The sequence below is a fragment of the Lepisma saccharinum genome, chromosome 5, assembly GCF_977018435.1.
Source record: "Lepisma saccharinum chromosome 5, izLepSacc3.1, whole genome shotgun sequence".
In the NCBI taxonomy this organism is placed as follows: domain Eukaryota; kingdom Metazoa; phylum Arthropoda; class Insecta; order Zygentoma; family Lepismatidae; genus Lepisma; species Lepisma saccharinum.
In genome coordinates this window covers 92,014,946-92,037,226 of record NC_139233.1, presented here as the reverse complement: position 1 = coordinate 92,037,226, position 22,281 = coordinate 92,014,946, and the positions used below count along the sequence as shown (strand labels likewise).

The 22,281-nt window shown below is 39.3% G+C and overlaps 1 protein-coding gene across 2 annotated transcripts in view; it reads right to left on the bottom strand.

The window, feature by feature from the left end:
- Window positions 1–22,281, bottom strand: part of Rich (Guanine nucleotide exchange factor subunit Rich) — a 211,240-nt gene that overhangs the window by 84,736 nt on the left and 104,223 nt on the right. For both annotated transcript variants that reach the window (XR_014441698.1, XM_083122778.1), the window contains exons 7-8: window positions 11,615–11,888; window positions 1,412–1,558 (exon numbers count right to left, since the gene is read on the bottom strand). Coding sequence is in view for 1 of the 2 variants with exons in the window: in XM_083122778.1 (XP_082978904.1) it covers window positions 1,412–1,558; window positions 11,615–11,888 (421 nt within the window). In the remaining variant the exon portion in view is untranslated. The remainder of the gene's footprint in view (window positions 1–1,411; window positions 1,559–11,614; window positions 11,889–22,281) is intronic.

The following is a 22,281-nucleotide window of genomic DNA, read 5'->3' as shown; positions in this document are numbered from 1 at the left end:
AGAAGTAACAAAGATGTTTTCAGACATGCATGTAGCAAAGGAAGCCTATGGACAGAAACTGTTCAGAAATGATGCAGAATGACAGTATCCCAAGAAATGAAATGATAACAAAAACTGTAAATGATGAAAGAATAGAAGGGAAAAAAAAACAGATTAGCAAGTCCATCAAACCAATTAATCAAAATATGAATTGGGAAATCTGCAGAGAAATGAAGACATCATGGAAGACAAGCAACAATGGAGAAATGCAAAGAAGTAAAAACAACATAATATAAACAAGTTCCCACAGAAGAGAGTAATATACAGGTTGTACACAAAATGTACTTCCGGTATTTTGAAGTGATGGGAAATTAAAACAAACACACCTGCACATTTTTTGGTAATTTTATTGCAAAGAGCAAATCAAAAAGTTTCTTACAAAAAAAATACCACACTTCTATGTAAGCACCTTTAGTGAAACGAAGAATGACCAACCGGTATTTCACTTAGCAAACTTGCTCAAATCTCGTCAGAGATGCATGGCGTTCCTCTTCCTGGCTTCTTCAACACACTCCCCGTTTCCAAAAAACTTCTGTACCATGCCCTGATGCTCTTGTCGTTTTTAAAGACACGCTGCACCACAACAATTGATTTTGACTCAGCAAACCATACCACAGCGTGTGGTATCTCTTGAGAAAATGCCATTTTTACAAAAGCAATGACAGCGCTGGCAAACATGATGTGCACGAACTAAAACAAAAACACACAAACTTGAACGTATATGGCACCAAATACAAATGACTGGATTGCTGTAACTTTATTATCTGATATTTAACATTGCATCAAAACCCCGGAGGTGCATCGTGTGCACCCTGTATATGATGTAATTAGAGAAATAATGGGAGAGAAAAAGAGTAAAACTTTTGAAACGCAAAAGAAAAAGTTAGGGTTGAAGACTAAAGATGCAAAACACATATCAGCATCACATTCAGATACACAAATTAAACGCACAGCCATGAAAATAGGCAGCTGGGCAGAATTTCGCTGGTGCCACATATGGGAAAAGCAAAGCAAGAGCGGGACAAAAGTAGCTGGTTCCTGTGCACTATGTGGCAACGTCAACCGGGCTGCTTTGCCTAGTTCAGCATCAGACCAACCTCTCTCCGGGACACATTTGTGTCATCCCTGACCTCTGGAGCAAATACTGTCAGTTTGTATCACATGGATTACAAAGACCAACTCTACAATTAGATCTTTAATTCTCTTAAACCTCCGAACACACGGGGTTGTGTTCAGATGTGGTAACAGCGCGAACTTCTGTCACCTGCCTAATTTCATGGCTGCATATTTAGCAAGAATTCAATACAGTGACAGTTGTGAGCTTATGTTGCATGTAACACATTGAAAATCTTAAAATAAAACAATACTGTACCATGCACGGATTCACTGTTAATGCACTCTTCACAAAATTCAGCTGAATGACATTATCTGAGCTTCCCTGCAAACCATCCTCCCCTCCAGGATCATGATCTGGTTGTCTTTTGACCAGCCACAATTGGTAACCTTCAGCTGACCATTCCTGCGAAGAGAAGAAAAACTTGCTTTAGAAATGACAATAGTACTTACACATAAGAATCTCATATTAGTTTTTTAACCTACTTAATGAAACCCTGTCAGTAAGTCAGATATACACTTTCAACAACATGCAATTCAAATTTTGCTGACAACACCATCATAGAGAGAAATACCACAGGTCACAAAGAATGCACATGCAACTTACAGTAATAAATGAGTGATGATTAAATAGTTCTGGCTAGTATGAGACATCCTCAAGTTTTCCAGGTTTTTTTTAATGGAAATCCCATTTTATTTTCAGCTCATTTGAAAGTACAGAAAAAATCATTAAGAATGGCGTTTGTTACATTGTAATACGTCAAGTAGTTCTCAAGTAATTGTAACCTGAAGTTGAGCGCAGAAGGTGCATCCCCACTATGCCTGTCGCCAGAGCCGAGCACAAATGCCGTCCTGCATACAACCTGCACACTTATGCTGCAATGCTGCATTTCCTACACTCAGCATAGAGAAGTATCATCTCGGCCTTTTCAGAGTTTGAAAATACTATTTTCTTAGCAACAGTTCTGACGTATATACAAATGTCTGGTTAATCAGTGTACTTTGTTAGGTCTTTGCTTTATTTGATAAATTTGTTAAATCAATTTGAAAGAAAGAAAAATGTATAAGGTGCATAGTATAAAAGTTGAAAACAAATATTTCTCATGACCAAAAGCAAAGAGCTGATTGTTCCGATGTACTAAAAATTATGGCATAAATGAATGAACGCCAATAAAAAATTAGGAACATGTTAATGTACTAACCTTTATGAATGTAACTCATGGTGGAATGTTTAAAATTTATCCTTTTTAATGTACAAATATTTGTTAACTCAGAAAGATTTATCAGAACCTTTTAGATAATTTGTCAAAAGCTTACTTACGTAGCAACTACACATTTTACTGTAACCTGCAATTGTTGGAACATAACAACTTTCCTAGGCACAATGCGTAGTATGCAGAAGAGTAACATGTTTGTTATGATACACGAATGATGTCAAAAGGGGGATATGTATGTTACGACATACAAATCAACTTGTGAGAATGTTTGTTTCAAGAGTCAACTTCACATTACAATTACTTGAGAACTACCTGACATATTACAATGTAACAAACACCATTCTTAATGATTTTTTCCATACTTTCAAATGAGCTGAAAATAAAATGGGGTTTCCATTAAAAAAAAAATAAGTGTGTTGAAAGCCGTATTTCCTTACATAGTTAGACATATTATGTCCATTAATTTCATGAGCCCCTCTCATATCTATATAGTAGTTTCTCAATATTTATTGTTGTTTACGAAATATTTCCAGGGACAATTTTAGGTGATTCCCCTGTATATATACTACATTTTGGTATGAATAAAATTCTCCCTTGCACAGTTTTCAACCTAATAACTTGTCATATATACATCAGTATTTGTATGGCCCATAGATATATACAGTTGCAAATACACTCCAGCCCATGTATGTGTGCATATATATATATTTCACGAGAAATGCAATGGTGAAGGTTTTTTCGACGTATCTTTAACCAGTAAAAAGTTATGACTGAATTCTAACCCTATTCCTGTGTGTGTGTGTGTGTTTATATATATATATATATATATATATATATATATATATATATATATATATATATATATATATATATATATATACACAGGAATAGGGTTAGAAATGGTGCCAGAAGGGCGGATAAATACAAATAATGAAGGAGACAGTAAACACTTACCACACGAATAGAAATAATTCAATATTTCGCGATCTGAGTCGCATTTTCAAGAAGGTAGATAAAAGATCGACGACACTTTGAGTAGAGGCACAGAATACTGACCGTAGCGTCTCTACGGTCAGTGGTGCCAGAAACAGTTGAAAGGAAACACGAAATACTTTAGCCAGTGTTTACTGTCAGGTGGGTGGGTAGTTTCGGGGAGGAGAGGAAAGAGTTACTGGTTGGCTAGGTTGAGTCCGGGGGGTATAGTGGCGTGCATGCCTGCTATATAGGCTATTTCCCATCGCCTGCGGAAAGATGTGTCAGAGCGGGGGGGTAAAAGGTGGATGATGGCAACACGGAAGCAGTTATTGAAGGTGGTGTTATGGCTGTTGGTGTGGATGGCAACTGTGAAATCGTAGTTTTGGGTGGAGGAACGGTGATTATTTATCCTTAGATTCAAGGGGGTGGAGGTTTCGCCTAGGTAGAAGTTGCTGCAGTTTTGACAGATGAGGGTGTAAATTAGGTTGGATGAGTGGCAGGTGCCCTTAGAATGAAGGGTGAACTCACCTGCCGCTGTAGGGATCAGGAGGGTGGGGGAGGTGATGAGTATGGGGCAGGTCTTGCATCTGGGTTTATTGCACCTGTGGGCTGGGGGAAGGGGTGCGGAAGGGGTGGGGGTGTTTCGGACCAAGATGTTTTGGAGGTTGGGGGGGGGGGGGCGACGGAAGACGACCCTGGGTTTTTCCCGAAAGATGTCTCTGGTCTCGGGATCACTGTGCAGGATGGGGAGGAGGGAGTGGAGGGTATGTCTGATTTTCGTAATGTGAGGGTGGTATTGGGTGATCAGAGTTGGAGGGTTGGTTTTGGGTTGTTTGGTGCGGTTGTGGGAGTTAGCTCTAGTGATTTGTTTGTTGATGAGGGTGGAGGGGTAGCCACGGTTGGATACCTCCAGTATATCCACTACTCCAGCTCACACCCCTACCACAGCAAAAAAGCCATCCCATTTTCCCTAGCCCTCAGAGGCCAGCGCCTCAACTCATCCCCCTCATCCCACCAAAACTACAACCTACGCCTGCACCAAGCCCTAACCAACCGTGGCTACCCCTCCACCCTCATCAACAAACAAATCACTAGAGCTAACTCCCACAACCGCACCAAACAACCCAAAACCAACCCTCCAACTCTGATCACCCAATACCACCCTCACATTACGAAAATCAGACATACCCTCCACTCCCTCCTCCCCATCCTGCACAGTGATCCCGAGACCAGAGACATCTTTCGGGAAAAACCCAGGGTCGTCTTCCGTCGCCCCCCCCCCCCCAACCTCCAAAACATCTTGGTCCGAAACACCCCCACCCCTTCCGCACCCCTTCCCCCAGCCCACAGGTGCAATAAACCCAGATCCAAGACCTGCCCCATACTCATCACCTCCCCCACCCTCCTGATCCCTACAGCGGCAGGTGAGTTCACCCTTCACCCTAAGGGCACCTGCCACTCATCCAACCTAATTTACACCCTCATCTGTCAAATCTGCAGCAACTTTTACCTAGGGGAAACCTCCACCCCCTTGAATCTAAGGATAAATAATCACCTTTCCTCCACCCAAAACTCCGATTTCACAGTTGCCATCCACACCAACAGCCATTAACACCACCTTCAATAACTGCTTCCGTGTGTTGCCATCATCCAACTTTTACCCCCCCCCGCCCCCCCCGCTCTGACACATCTTTCCGCAGGCGATGGGAAAGGGCCTATATAGCAGGCATGCATGCCACTATACTCCCCGGACTCAACCTAGCCAACCAGTAACTCTTTCCTCTCCTCCCCGAAACTACCCACCCACCTGACAGTAAACACTGGCTAAAGTATTTCGTGTTTCCTTTCAACTGTTTCTGGCAACACTGACCGTAGAGACGCTACAGTCAGTATTCTGTGCCTCTACTCAAAGTGTCCTCGATCTTTTATCTACCTTCTTGAAAATGCGACTCAGATCGCGAAATATTGAATTATTTCTATTCGTGTGGTAAGTGTTTACGGTCTCCTTCATTATTTGTATATATATATATATATATATATATATATATATATATAAGTGATAAAGGAGACAGTAAACACTTCCCACACGAAGAGAAATAATTCTATATTTTGCGATCTGTGTCGCATTTTCAAGGTAGAAGAAAGAAAGATCAGCGTCGCATGGAGTAGAGGCACAGAATACTGACTGTAGTGTCTCTACGATCAGTGTTGCCAGAAACAGTTGATAGATAACAAAAAGTACTTCAACCAGCATTTACTGTAAGGTGGGTGGGTAGTTTCGGGGAAGAGAGGAAAGGGTTATTGGTTGGCTAGGTTGACTCCAGGGGGTATAGTGGCATGCATGCCTGCTATGTAGGCCCTTTCCCATCGCCTGCGGAAAGATGTGTCAGAGTGGGTGGGGTAAAAGATGGATGATGGCAACACGGAAGCAGTTATTGAAGGTGGTGTTATGGCTGTTGGTGTGGATGGCAACTGTGAAATCCATATATATATATATATATATATATATATATATATATATATATATATATGATTATACAGGGTGGCTCAAAAAGTCACTTAACACCCTCGGTACAAGGCCACTGTAGCGTGCAACGTGGAAATGGTGATAACCAATCGTTGCCAGGCCAAGGGGGAACCACATTGACGCCACCCCCGCGGTCGGCGGCCATCTTGATGTCCGCCATTTTAAATTCAACTTCAGAATTTTAAATGGGAAGGGGGTAATATGATATATCAAATCAGGCTAGAATTTCACGAGAAATGCAATGGTGAAGGTTTTTTCGACGTATCTTTAACCAGTAAAAAGTTATGACTGAATTCTTGTACCAATTTTCTCCTTTTTGGGGCGTTAGAAAAATGCTTTAAAATTTGTTTAGCGCATCGGTAATGCATCGAGATCAAAGTAACGTCTAGGGAGAGAAGTTCGCATGCCATTGCACAAGATTTTAATTGGATACATCCATGAAGAGCTGCGCATTATGAATGGTTGTCGCGAACAATTACCAGTGTGATGCTTCCATTAAATGAAAAGTCCTTCACAGTGACAAGGCTAATGGTTCTGTTCATAAGGAAGTTCATAAACAGAATATTCGATGCTATTTATCTGATAACCCATTTTTGACAGATCAAAGCTGAATGTGTAAGTTAATGGTGTGGCATGCTGTGTGGAACATGATTGGTTAGTCAATTTTCCATCAACGGAACCTTAAATGCTTAGGGCTACTTGGATTTGTTAAATAAAGAGGGTTTTCTCATCCTTGCTTATGGAAGAAGGTACTTTTTACAGTTTTTTCAATAGGGAGGAACACCAGAACACTATGGGAACGTTGTGAAGCAGTTTCTGTCCAAAGTTAGTTATCAGATGACAAGGGTCGCATAGTCTGTTTATGAACTTCCTTATGAGCATAAACATTAGCCTTATCACTGTGAAGGACTTTTAATTCAATGGAAGCGTCACACTGTAAATTGTTCGCGACAACCATTCATAATGCACAGCTCTTCGTGGATGTATCTGATTAAAATCGTGTGGAATGGCATGCCAACTTCTCTTACTAGACATCACTTTGATCTCTATGCATTACAGATGCGCTAAACAAATTTTAAGGCATTTTTCTAACACCTCAAAAAGGAGAAAATTGGTACAAGAATTCAGTCATAACTTTTTACTGGTTAAAGATACGTCGAAAAACCTTCACCATTGAATTTCTCGTGAAATTCTAGCCTGATTTGATATATCATATCACCCTCTTCCTATTTAAAATTCTGAAGTTGAATTCAAGATGGCAGACATCAAGATGGCCGCTGACCGTGGGGGTGGCGTCAATGTGGTTCCCCCTTGGCCTGATAACGACTGGTCATCACTAGAGCCCGGATTTCTATGCAAAATGCATGTTTCATGTAGCATGCAAAATCTTATGGAAAATATTTTTTTCTTTCCGACGAACTTGTAAAGAGTCTTTTGAGACGCATATGATAGTGCATATAAGTGCATATTTTTAGTGAATTTTGTTTTGCATGCATATTTCTTCAACTTTGCAGGATAAGGCATATTTCGAATTTTATTGCTACATACTAGCATATTTTATGGTCTGTCAAGAGATAACTTGTTGCCCACAATTGTTGGTAAATTCACTTTCGACTGCACGGCGATAACCGAATGGCGAACATACCAATTTAATATACAATATACACTATAATTTTTAAAGTTTTTTTTTTTAGAATTTTATGTAGCGCTTTTTAAACAACAGCGATCTAGCACCTTCTGATGCTTTTACAACAATCAAGTAGCGCAAAGCCTTTCTCGCGACTTGGCAACTATGTGGAAAGGGTTTCTGCTGTCAGTATCAAAGGAGTTCACGAACATGTAAGTGTTATTTTGTGTTGTGTTAAACATGCCACCTGAAAAATCAAGTAAGGTGGTATTGTTGCGTGAATACATACAAGAATTTGGAAGTAATGCATTTACAGAAGATGGGTCAGTTTTGTTCTGTGTGGTGTGCGAAAAAAGAGTTTCAGCAGAAAAGAAATTTCAAGTTACTCAACATGTCAATACAGCAAGACACAGGGAAGCCCTTCAAAGAAGATCGCGCAGTAGTCAACAACTGCTTACTACCGCGTCCATTAATTCAACATCTGAATGCACAGTAAGTGATACATTCTATGTAGATCTGTGTTCTGCGTTTGTGAGTGCTAATATTCCATTGTGGAAACTGAGCAATGCCCATCTACGAGGTTTCCTTGAAAACTACACACGAAAGAAGGTGCCAGATGAATCAACGCTACGTAAAAACTATGTGCCTGTTTGTTTTAATGAGGTCATGTGAGAAATTCAGGAAGCGTTGAAGCACGAAAAAATATGGGTGTCTATCGATGAGACTATCGACGTGGCAGGACGTTGTGTTTGCAATGCTGTTGTTGGTGCAATGAAGGCGAGTGGTAAACCATACTTACTGAATATCGAGGTGTTTGAGAAAGTGAATCATTCCACAATTGCCAAATTCTTTAACGATTCGTTAACTTTGTTGTGGCCAGATCACATCCAGTATGACAATGTGCTACTGTTTGTTACTGACGCGGCCCCATATATTGTCAAAGCAGCATCTGGTTTGAAAGTGTTGTATCCTAAATTAGTCCATCTGACTTGTCTTTCACACGGTCTTCATCGCGTAGCAGAAATAATCAGATACCAATACCCGGAACTAGACGCACTTGTATCAAATGTAAAGGAAGTATTTGTGAAAGCTCCTTCACGAGTACGTCTCTTTCGCGAACTGGCGAAAAATGTTCCGTTACCTCCGCAACCAGTATTAACACGATGGGGCTCGTGGCTAGAAGCTGTGTTGTATTATGCAGAAAATTTCAATGAAGTGAAGGCGGTCATAGACTCACTAAAACCAGAAGACGCACCCGCTATTTGTGTGTCACTCAAATGTTTCTCTAGAAGTGGCATTGAGAACGAAATTAAGTACATACACAACCACTTCTCGAGTATACCTGTAATTATTACACAGTTAGAGTCCCGTAATAATCCTTTGAAGCATTCTCTCTCCTTGGGCGAAGTATCGCAAACTTTGTCCAGTGAAACTCACGGTGTCGCCAAAATAGCGTCAGAAAAACTTCGCCAAGTAATAGACAAAAATCCCGGGTACAGAACAATCTGTGACATTGCAAATGTACTGAATGGTGAAAATGTGCACTTGAAAGAGGACCTAACACAGGAGGAAGTTTGGTGTTTCTCACATGCACCAGTGACTTCTGCTGATGTAGAAAGGAACTTCTCGATCTACAAAACGTTTCTCACTGATAAACACAGAGGGTTTACAGAAGAAAACCTAAGGAAGACGTTCATAGTTCATTGCAACAGAGGTCATTAAGGTAAGATGTTTGGAAAAGAAATAATTGTTCATGCATATCTTAGTGCATATTTTTGATATTTTTCGTGCATATTTTGCTGTTTGTTTGTGCATGGAAATCCGGGCTCTAGTCATCACCATTTCTATGTTGCGCGCTGCAGTGGCCTTGTACCGAGGGTGTTAAGTGACTTTTTGAGCCACCCTGTATAATTACACTGCTCAAAATAATTAGGGGATCAGGCAAAAATAAGTAGGGGGTTAGACAGGATATATTGTCAGCGCCTGTATGAGCTGCAATCAGCTGCTAAAGCCCCTTAAACAAAAGTTCCAGTGCCTTAAACATGACTTAACCATTGCACTGGTGATATCAAAGGGTAGAGGGGAGGAGTGTGTGCGTGGTGGAGTTGTATGCTATTCGTCTCTGGTTAGTGATACATTTCAGATGGGGAAGGCAAAGGTTCAGGTGAGAAAGGCAATGCCGCACCAACATTATTTACCGGAAGCTATGGCTTGGAGAGCCATAGGAAGGATTGAAGCTGGGCAGTCACAACGCCAGGTAGCACACGCCATTGGAGTGTCGCAGAGTGTGATTTCCAGACTATGGAATCGTTTTGAAACAACAGGAAGTGTTTGTAGAAGACAAGGACAAGGTCGTCCACGAGCAACAACATCGAGGGAGGACCGTTATCTCTTAATCACAGCCCGTCGGAACAGGGAGCAGAATACAACGCTACTGCAACGTGCCTGGCAAACAGCAACGGGACGCAGAGTGTCATTTCAAACTGTCCGTAATAGTCTTCATGAAGGTGGCCTCTATGCACTTAGGCCCACGGTGTGTGTTCATTAACGTTACAACACCGTATAGCCCATAGAAACTGGGCGGAGAAACATCGTGGTTGGGGACATGCCGAATGGAGGTCCGTTCTGTTCTCTGATGAGTCGCGATTCAGCGTGGAACCTGACAGTCGTCGTGTTCTCATCTGGAGGGAAAGCGGAACACTAAACAACCCAGCTTTTGTGCACGAACGCTCCCGATATGGTGGCGGTGGACTGATGGTGTGGGCAGGAATCAGTATTGGTGGACATTTGGACCTGCACATCATCCGCGATGGCACCTTGACAGCTCGAAGGTATAGAGACGAGATCCTCCGACCTTATGTCGTGCCTTACGCTGGTACCATTGGTGATTCTTTCCGTTTCATGGATGACAATGCTCGTCCACGCCGAGCTGGGTTGGTGGACGACATGCTGAACCAGGAGGGTATCGAGCGTCTGCCCTGGCCAGCTTGCTCTCCAGACTTAAATCCAATCGAGCACATCTGGGATGCACCAGGCCGACAAGTTGCATCTCGATCAGCGAATCTCACAACTTGTGCAGAGCTGGAATTTGCCCTTCTGGCATAGTGATGACGTATCCCCCAACAGCTCACCAATACCATGCCACCCAGGTGTGCAGCAGTGTTGGTCATTAGGGGAGACCATACACTGTACTTGAGGAGAGTTGCTGTAGTGTTTGTGTCTGTTTTTGTGCTTTTCTACTGATGCTCTAATTGTCATATAGCATCACATGTCATTAATGTCATTAACATCAGGTATCATGACAGCATATCTTACTGTAAGTAATCTCAGAATGAAATAAAGGATCTGGTATTAGTATGCCTACATGAGTTTTGATATCTGGTCTGATCCCCTTCTTATTTTTGCCTGATCCCCTAATTATTTTGAGCAGTGTACATAATTATATAATCACTAGAGGGGTACAATTTTGGTAAATAAAAATGCAAAATTTCGGTACAAAACAGTCAATTTCGGGTTCAAAAGCGGTAAATAAAATAAAATTTCGGTGCTATAGCGATGAAAAATAGGAAAGTGGTATATAAAAATACATTTTGGTTTTAAAATTGTGAATATAATCCTAAATTTGACTTAAAAACTACACTTATTACACAAAATTAACATTTCACTTCTAATAGCACATTTATGTAGTTATCAGAGTATTAAGTTTATTTCTGCATAAAGGAGTCCATTTTTGCTTCTCCAATATTAACAGCAGAATGAATCAATTTTCCGTGAATTGCATAACTCCCAGGTTAATTCAGACCTCAGACTTTTGTGTTTAAGAGTTTATTTCACATTTTGTAGTAAAATGCATCTCACACCTTTCAAAAACATGATAAAATAACACTACAATGTGTTTTCTGACATTTCGTTTTTTCCTCAAAAACAAAATATGCATGCCCCCATAAATCACCTACACTCTTTCTGAAAAAGTTTTTTCTTTATTTGTATCAAAGTGTGAACACAAGTTCACCATTGGAACAGGTACTCACCAACTTCACCTTCTCATTATTCCCACTATTCGCTTTCCAGAAATATGATCTACATATTTTAAAAACAAATTATGAAAAAACTTACCATACTATGAATATGCAATGGGTTAAATTTCATGAGATCAACGTGTAGGCCGTAGTCCCATCCTAAGCTGCACATTAAGAGAGTTCCAAAAGTGCTCCACAAGGAGAGCCCACCATTGGACCAAGCTATTGCTAAAGCACAACCATCTGGCGTCCACTTCATGCACTCCACCTTCCCAGGGAACCCTGGGTAGTCTTTGCTAGACAGGACAATTTGATGTGAAGCTTCCAAACCACCTGTACTCTCATCAATGCAGTACACAATTCCATGGGAGCTGCAAAATAAAAAATAAACACCATTTGTACCAAAAAGAAATTAAAAGTGAACATCCACTATTAAGAAGATTTTTTCTATTGCTTCCCCAGGGTGGCTACTGTAAGACCTTGATAAAATTCAAGTATAATTCCCGGTTTTCAAGGCAAACTTTCCACAAATTCAAAGGGTACAAGGAGATGTTATTTCTATTCAAACCTTATGTATTACCTCCTCTCACACCCACACAGACCCACACACAAATATATTAACAATATAAAGGGTCTGTGCGATTCCAATTTATCCAAAAATTCTAATTTAATTAAACGGTAGATATACTTAAAATATTTAATTTAAGGTGTGAAAGTTTACATTTGCCATTTCACATACTCAAAATCGAAATACATCTACAAAGACAAGTCACAAATGTTACGGGATATATTAATCTGCGACAAATTGTTAACTGTTAAGAATTTTGAATCAACTAATAAACTTCAAGATATCTCATCTTGCAATAATTTTCCGTCCTTCAGATAGATTGTCCAGCAAAGGCCACTAACAAAGTAAATAGAATGAGAATATTGTTTTATTTTCGATGCAGCTTTATTTCCTCTATAAAAATAAAGCCTCAACTGTAAAAAACTTGCCTCAGGGCATTAATAAATATGAATAAATTCAATGGGATTTGGTTGAATTAAGAAAAGTTACAATTTTTCACATCTACGGAGAAAAATTCACGTAGAATTCCCGGTGAGTAGCCACCCTGTTCCTTTACTATTCTGTATTATCTCAGGTAGTTCCCAAGTATATTTTTACACTATCTCAAATAAACTCAGGGAAGCTACATTTTCACATAATTTTTTTCTTCTTTTTTTATTTCCTGTGTTAAGTCATTAAACTCTCTTTGTAGACGAAGACAGTTAATATATGCTTGGAAGGCAAACTTTTACGCAAATGGTGAGTGAATTTATTGTGAATCATCTTATGCTGCTTATTTCCCAGAACAATATGCTCTTATGCATGGCTATATGCTTCAAAGTCTATGACAATGTCCATAATATCTCTAGTGTTAAAACTGCAGTGTAACACTTTAAAGCAGCACATTATATTTCCTTTAATAGTAGTGGGTTTTGTGGTACGGACAGTGCGAGAAAGGAAGAGCATCCCCTTAAGCAGCTTTGCTACACTTAAAACTTGCTTAACATGAGCATATGAGTTTTTGAGCAAGTGTGGAATCTTGTCTAATCCAAGATTTTTGTAAAAATGCCCTCGGGAATTTTTCAGAAACGAAGAGCTTCCTCAGATTGATTTGTTTATACTTAAAACTTGCATCATCCAGATTTTTGTACATAAGCTTGTCAATTTTTGGCTACACCAGAAATTAAGCTTGTAGTATGTTTTTCTGTCAAAATCCCAGGAATCTTGAATTGATATCTATTGGGTTCTGAGACCGAGTGGAGTGTGGTGCATTGCCTTGTAATCAAAAGGCTCGGGTTTGAGTCCTCATAAAATCTGATGGCAAAATGTTAATATTGTTGTTTTGTAAACAAAGGGGCTTTGGGTTCGAGTCCTGAGAGATGTGGCATTCCATACGTGAGATTTTGCCCTGTTGATAGCTCCCAGATCTTAAATTTGGTAAAAAATTCTCTATTCTCTATTAAGAATCACCAGAGTTTTGTTATCTGGGAGCTCAACAATACGGGGGCAAAACTGCATAATCAATACAATAGAATGGAGGTCACGTAAACATTGCATGTTCTTTCCAATCTTTTTGATCAGTTCCATGTTTCGGCCAACAATAAATTATTGCATGCCCGTGAGTTGTATGCCAATAGATATAATCTATACTGCGTCTTTTCAGAGAGTTATTTATTATTAAAGAGTAATTGCCTTCATTCTGTTTGCCTGAGTGATTATATCTATTGATATTGCCTCTATTGTGTCTTTTCCGAGGGGAAATTACATGTTATTTGTCATGAAACTCAAAGAGAAATTCTTATCTATACTGTGCCCCCCTTTTCAGGGACCATCCATCATATTGAGGAATTGCCTTCTCGGATATTATCATGCAAAGGTTTGGTATTGTTGCAACAAAATAATTGCAAGGGCAGATGTGCTGGGTAGGTAAAAGCTTTTCTGCTACGAGCAGAGGTGGTATAAAATGGGTAGGTAATATATTTCCTGACGGTAAAGTATTGTTTTATATCCAAAGAGTTTCTGTGTTTGAATCGTGTCGCTAGTTCGAGTTGCTGTTTTAAGTCCATTTTATGCACAGTAAGGCTAATCGGGACTGGCCCTACAGTTTTAAAGTGGGATCCGAGCCACTTGTGCCTCCACCGGGTATCGAACCCGGGACCTCTTGATTACAAGGCAATGATGCTACCACTGCGCCATGGGGGAAGCCCAGAATCATGCTTCTAGAACTGCTCTGTGACTCTCTCATTTCTCACATCATAAATATATGATTTTTCACCTATGAGAATGACACTGCATATGGTGTCTTCAGGTAATGCCTCGTGGAATTCACAGATAATTTTAATGTTTGTTCTGTCATTAACCACAACTTGTTTTCTTTTTGAAGTGTTGATGACAAACATGGGTCTCCGTTCCTTGAATTCATCTGGTGTGTAGTACAGGTCTGTATTCCCGGTAGTGACCCTTTTGAAAGCCGAAAAAGCTTCATATAATTTGAGAAAATCATCCTTGGAAATGTCTAAATTGTAATTTTCTCTAGGAAAGACTTCATTTCTGCCATTTTTAAGATATATGTTCTTGATGTTGCAGTTATCAAATCTACTTGAATTTTTTTCCTGATTGTTGTGTCTCCCAGTCTGAAACAGTACCACCACAAAATCGGGCATGTCAAATTGTATGCTGGAGAATGAATTTGTTGCATCAAATTCATAATAGGTACCAGTGGCAACCTTCTGTACGCATTGATATGTGTAAAATTGCAGAGGAACCTGTGGATTTTTTAGGATATCTGCTTTGTATTTAAGAGCGTAACTGGCTTCATACTCAACAACGGGGATTCTTAACTCCATAGTCTGAATAATGCACTTGCCCTCATCAGGTAAGGTATTGGGCAGAGCTTCTCCTGTAGGGTTTATCGCACTGTACCTCATCAAAGCATTGTTATCATTGGCAGCTCTTCTAAATGTAATTCTTAACCCACCCTTCCACATAATATCTTTGTAATCTGAGAAGAATCCTGGCAACAGGCGCATCGGGAACAGCACAGTGTGGTTCTTAGATAATATTTTATCACCAGCCTCAAATCCACCTATTTTGTAGTAAGAAGCCTCGGTTTTGGATAATTTTAGAGTGGCCAAAGCCGTGGAGGTAATGCCGGGATAATCTATTCTGTTTATAACAACGCCATGCTTTCTGATCTCAATTTCAGAGAACAGATGCGGCACAAAATTGTCTACAAGTCTTATATTTGTATTTGCCGGGTAATCTGTTCCATCGAGCTTTACGACATCAAATTTGATGTATAGATCTGCTCTGTGGGGGTGTATAAAGCCATCCCCTACATCAAGATCAACCTCAACCTCCGTGTTGGGTTGATTTAAATTTGCAAATGTCCTCCTGTTTGGGGGGAATGATTGTAGCTCATAACTCTCAATATTTTCCATTGTATGTATTTTTATTTAAATGTTAATCTCTATGATAGCAGTTGTTGTGGCTCCAGCAAAATCAACTAATTCTTCTTTTTCATTAGTGACCATCAATTCAATGTAATCTATTCTGTTGTGACACACGGGAAAATATAATGTTGGGGATGGATTGTAGATGATTGGCTCCATGAATTCGGAATTAGGTTTGAATGTTGCAATGATGCCGGTTTGTTTGTGAGTGCCTATGCTATTTGATTTGGTGATCATACCCTCGGCCACATTACAGTGAATATTCAGAGTCTCTATGGCTAAGAATTTGGGTATATTCATAGCAGTGTGTTTGATGGCTGGTTCAAGTTTTGTGTTGTTCTCAAAGCCCAACAGCTCTCCTATAGTACCCAGATGCACCGTTTCTGTAGCAGACACAATCTCTACTCTGTGAGTGACAGAATTTTGACTTAACACTACACCTCTGGGTAATTGAGCATTTAGAGTGGATAGATTATATTGCCCTGGAGTGATGACAATTTTTTGATCCCCTACTGCAATTGTGTTGTTGTGGTGTGTAATATTAGGTATCAAGTACATGCCGTAAAATGCTCTGAGAGCTATTGTTTTGGGATACACTATGTCATCATGCAATTTGAGTTTCAATATTGAATTTTGGCTGGTGAGATGGAATACCCCCATGATGTTTCAGATACCACAGGGCTTTTTGAAAATTTTCAATTGATGGTTTATTTATTTGAGACATATATCTGAGAACAGATAAACACAAATGTCCGCAATTAACATCTTTGAAGTTTTGAATACGGGCATTATTGTAATAAAGATTAGCTGATTTTAGATATTTTACTAAATTTTCAGGAGGAACACCTCCAAATGAATCAAACACAAATGCCTCATTTTTTAAATATTTAAGATAACAAATCCAGTGAGTGCCCTGATTTTTGTACTCATCCAAATTAACTATGCCACACTCTTTGTTGAGTGGTTGTTCCGGTAAAGAATCAGACATGTACACACCTCTAAAATGTTTGATGCCCAATGGCTTGATTAAAGCTTCAATATCTTGGTTTGTAAGCGGCACTTGTTTTTTTTAAACTTATTCATGGCTCTCTTAACACCTTTGCCTTTTTTCTCCATGGCCAGGTTATGGCGCCTCTGCTCATCTAATTCTGCCCTATTTTTCTTGGCATCTATTACTGTTTTTGCTATGGCAGCTGATCCCCCAGCCAAGCTCCCAACAGCCCCGAGAGCAGCTAAGATGGCAGGGATAGTAAATATGAAACCCCCCCACATGTGATTTTTTTCTAGATTGCTGTAATTTTTTTAATTGGGGGGTGCTAAGCAACAATTTCATACCATGTCCCTTTGCAAGACAAGAGCTTTTTTTCTTGCGCTGCTTTTTGGTCAAAAGGCTGTCAATAGTTTTAAGAGATTTGAGACCTGCATAAGGTATTTGATACATAACACCCTTGGCCTTCATTGTAGGTTTATTATATACATATTCACAACCCCCACCCCAGTTTTTGTTTGGTGCTCATAGCTATGGTGGTCCCCAATGCTGCTATTTTCTCACTCAAAGAAGCATCTTTGCTTGCAAATCTACCAAATGCAGCCTCTTCTAATTTCTTGTCTGCAACATGTCTCTTGTCAAGATCAGAATCTGTATTGTATGCTATGTCATGGTCTCTACAAGCAGCATCTAGGGGATTTACACCAGGATCCCCTCTGTTTAATCTATGGTCCAATTTTGTACCGGGACCACAATACTGATAGCCTGGAATGTGTAGTTCAAATGGCAGCTTGTTTATAATGTCATTAACCAAGCCCCGACCCTCAGAAATATTCCAAAATTTAGGTGGTAGAGTATTAATAATTTTTATGAGATATCCAATCCCCTTAGGGTCATTCACTATAAAATTAGACAATTTTGTGCTTATCATGTCCATAATTCCAACCTTTTCATTGTAAAAATTGTGGTTGCCAGCATTTTCCTCCCCAGCTATCACCAATAACCTATCCACAAGTTTCCTGACATCATCAACCCACACAAATTCTTTAGGCAGGGTGTTGTATTGTTTGATTCCACTGCCAGTCTTGATCTGTGACCATATGGGCTTGATTAAATTGTTGTATTTTGCCCCACTGCTAGACTTGACCCTTTTTTGTGTGGGATCATTGTTCTGGTATAGGGCATCTGATTTTATTAATATTTCTTTGTAATCCTCATAATCTTGATCTGTATAGCTGCCAGGCCTTTTCCTAGTTATCAGTTCCCACAATCCAGGTGTGCCGGTGTACTTAACAAAAGCACCTTTTTCTCCGAGACGAGATTCTGAATATACAATTATATCATCCCCCATAAAAGTTACTCTGAAATTACCGATTCTATGAATAATGCTGCCATCAAGCTCTGTGTCGGCATATAAGCCAAAGACCTCATCTTTGTTGTCTTTAGGTGTGGTTAAATATTTTTGAGCAAGAAGACCCAATTCAATAGGATCCTGTGTAGCTTCAATTCTTCTAGGAGCAACAGGACTAGGTGTATGAATACTGGAAAGTGGGGTGAATGGATAATCTAATATGTTCCTTGCAGCTACAGGTACAAGCTCCGTGATCAAATCTTGATTTTGCTCTGTAACAGTTTTGATATTCTTACCTAAATTATTAATAGCATCAATTACAGGCTGTTCTGTTTGTTTGTGTTTTTCATAAATTCCCCGGTTCTCTGATTTCCATCCCTTAAATCTTTTTACAAGATAATCTCTTAACTTAAGATCATCAATGACTGGTCGTTTCATGGTTGTTTATTTATGTCTCAACGTCTAGAAAATCGTTGATTTTATTTCTGTATTTGCCAGTTTTAGGTGTTCTTGTCATATCAATTGTGACAAACCCATAACTGTCCTGGTTCCAGCACTTGCTGCAAAATTTAGAAAAATCATTGTAGCTCAAGTCCCCACCTACATATTCATCGTGTATGTGTTTGAGGTTGGTATGATCTTGATGAAACACACATATAAAATTGCTGTTGTCTCGGATCAGTTGCTTCGGAATTTTAGAAAAAGTCTGTGCCAGGTAGAAGCAGTCAATATTTTTGTGCCGGCCCTGTGTAAAGAAATTTCTAACCTTGTTTTGATTATCCAGTATAACGTCATCAAACACAACAACAGAATTATCGAGACATTCATCTAATGGCTTAACATCTGGTTCAAAAGTGGCAATATCCAATCCATCATATAGCTTCATCAGCTGCTGATATTTTAATTGTTCCAAGCTCTTAGAGAAAACATACAAGTGCCTGTTTTTCCAGTCTAACCAGTTGGGTGCCAATAAAAAATTATCAACCATTAGTGTAGTTTTACCACAAGCAGATGGCCCAACAATAAGACACCTAATATTATCAGGCAGCAAGTTGCCATTTCTCTTATTCTGCTGTTCAGGTTCTGGCAACCTCTTTATAACATCCCAGGTGCTCATATTATCACTTTGTCTGCATCGATCCAGCTGTTTTCCGGATGACCCAGCCATTTGACAAATAACTTGTTGCTTTTTCTGCGGATGATTTTTTCTATGAGATATGTGTCAGGCTGTTTAGTTTTGCTGAGCTCTTGTTCATAGAACCGGCCTTTGAGAATTTCTCCTCGGTGATCTTTTATTATATATGTGTTAAGGGTCCCGGGTTTAACTTGAACTACTGTAAATAATTCGGTACTCCAGTTTCTCGTAAAGCCTCTCTTGAATAAGTGCTTATATTTGCTGATTCTTACTTGATCACCCACCCTGTATTTGGCCCTTCTTGTTGTTGGCTGGTATCTAGGATAATAAACAGTCCTGATCAATTTTTGCTCATCAGATGAAGTTACTTCAGAGGGTTTCATGTTGATTGTGGAATGGACCGAGTTGTTATATTTATGTAGAAGTTCTGGAAGAATATTAATCCATTTATAATTACCTTGAAGGGTAAATTGTTTATACATAAGATTTTTTAGGGTTCTGTTGAATCTCTCTACAATTGAGGCTTTGAGGTCACTGTAACTCGAGTAATGTTTTATTGCCTGGCTTTTAATAAATTGTTGAAACACTGAATTATAAAATTCTTTGCCATTATCTGTTTGCAAATAGCGCGGGGATCTTCCTGAATGATTGATGATTGTCCCGAAGGCTTCTGTAACACATTTTCCAGTCTTGGATTTGAGTGGCACAGCCCAGGCAAATTTTGAAAATGTGTCTATCACAGTGAGTAGATACTTGTAGCCCTTGTTGATTTTGTCTAAGTTTTTCAACTGTCCAGTTGACAACTCAATCAAGTCGCTCTGCCATAAATCATCTATGCCCTTTGTGACTACTGGGAGTCTCTTATAATTATGTCTGGCCTGTCTGTGTAATTCATCAACAATAATTTGTCTAGACATGATATGTAAACAAGAATATTGCAACTATGGGGTGTTCAGCAGCTGAGACTACAGGATTTTCTAAATATAATTTGTCCCCTATTTGTATTTTAAATTCCAGAGAGCCATCATCTTCAGTATAGGCTGTTTCTAATGTATTGGGATCTGTAAAATCCTCTAACTCTACACTGGTGATTTTTGGTTTGTTGTCAGCATTTGTTATTGATAGGGTAGGGTAGTGATGTGCCTGTGGCTGATGCCAATATTTGATCTTGATTGGTCTAAGTGTGCCTCCAACAAAAAACTGGTAATAAAATTGTGCAGGGGACAGCATATATATTTTGCCACCTGGTGTAAATGGTGAATCATATTCTTTGTTGGGAATGCTGTACAATTCAAGAATTACTGTATGTTTTGGATTCTCGATTATGCCCGTTATTTCTTTTTCTGCTGTAAGCAATCTGCTTGTTACAGATTCAAGGTGCTCATTGATGGTTCTAACAACATCATCGTGGCCTGGCTTTATTTTTATGTCCACAGCAAGTCTCTTGTATTGTTGCACAATCTCTTGAAGCTGGGTGGCAAAAACAGACAAAGCATTTGCTTGATTGGATTCCATGGTCCCTAGCTGTTGCTTGATATTAGCTACAATTTGCTGTAAATTTTCAACAACTGCCAATTTTGAATTTTGAGCAGTAAGATCATGGACTTGTCTTCTGATATCCTCAAACAGGGCATGCAGTTCATTAATATGTTGATTGGTTGGAAGAGTGGCCACTGTCTGAGTGAGTTGTTTGATCTCTGCTTGGATATTCTTGATATCTTCTGATTTCAATATCCTATTCACTGCCCTCTTTATATTTTTAAGTTCCTGTGATGTAGGCAGATTTGATACTGTATTCTGCAAAAATTCAAGTGCCAATTTCACATTATTTAATTCAGAAGCATCAGCCACATTTTGCATAGCATTTTGGAGCAGGACTATATCTGCCTGAGAGGGTGTGGATTGTTGTAAAATTTCAAGTTTTGTTTGGATATCATCGATCAAGTGATGAAAATGAGATAGTTCAGATTCGGTGTTGAGGTTTTCAAGCTTTGTGATTTGTTGCTGGACACTGACAAGGGTATCTACAATTCCAGGCAGGCGAGATTCTAGTACATTTGCCAAATCACTTTGCACTGCTGCTATTGTACCCTCAAGATGAGTTATGGAACTTTGAATTTTTCCAAAATCTTCATATGTTTCAAGTTGCAGCTTGATGTTTGCAACACTCCGAGTTATTGCATTCAAAGCATCAGAAGATGGTAAGTTGTTCATAAAATTTTCAAGTGTCTCAATTTTTTCTTTAACCTCGGCTATGGCATTGTGCAGAGGATCCAGATTAGGTATCTGGAGTGACTGAATCTGTTCTTTTAGAGTGGAAATCACTAGATCAAAATCTTCTTGTGATTTTATGCTTTTGACAATTGTTTGGAGCTGTGTCTGGACATTATTAATCTGTTCTTCCAATTGCTGTTTCAATTGCTCGGAGTTGGTGGCCTGGGTCTTAAATTTGGCTTGAAGAGCTGCTACAGCTTCTTCTAAACTTTGAAAATTATCCAATGTTGCCAGATCAGTATATTTCTGAAGCAGCAATTTGAGTTCAGAATCAATTTTAAGAAGAGGGTCCATGCATTGTGATTGCAAATTTGTAATTTCTAATTGAAGGCTGGCATTGAGTGTGGTTTGTAAAGCTTGTAAATCACTTCTTAATTTCTTGACTCTGACATCAAGCATAAGAATCTCATCACTGTGATCTTCATGTCTTGTATGGCCAAATATATCATTAGGCATTTTCTTTTAATGGTTATTTATTATAGAGTATCTGATTCTTAATTCTATAAAAAAGGGTATAAGCTTGTCATAGGATCCAGGGACCTCAATATATAAGCAGTCACCAGCAGAAACCGTATAAACAGTGCCAGAAATCATGTTTGAGTGCTTAATTCTGTAAATATTTCTCCCTACTGAAATCTTGACATCACCCTCAGGAGTTGTAATAAATTGCAATTGACCACCTACAGGTAATTGGTAATGATTTAAATTATTGTTAAATATGTACAATGTTTTGCCTGTTTCTTCATCATTATCTGTAAATATGCTGTTCAGATGAATAATTAACAAGCCACTCAGTTTAGACATTACAGATTGTAAATCAGGAGAGGGTTGTGGTGTCGGCAGGTCCATAATAGCCTGTTTTTTGAACCCAAATAAGTTCATAGGCATGTTTATTTATTTCAAATCATGCTCTGGAATTGGGCATTGTTTCCCACTTTTCAAATCACAATGCCCCCAAGGTAAAGTATGTATGTCACATGATAAAATGCATCTCTTATCATCATGTGGGTCCAGAGC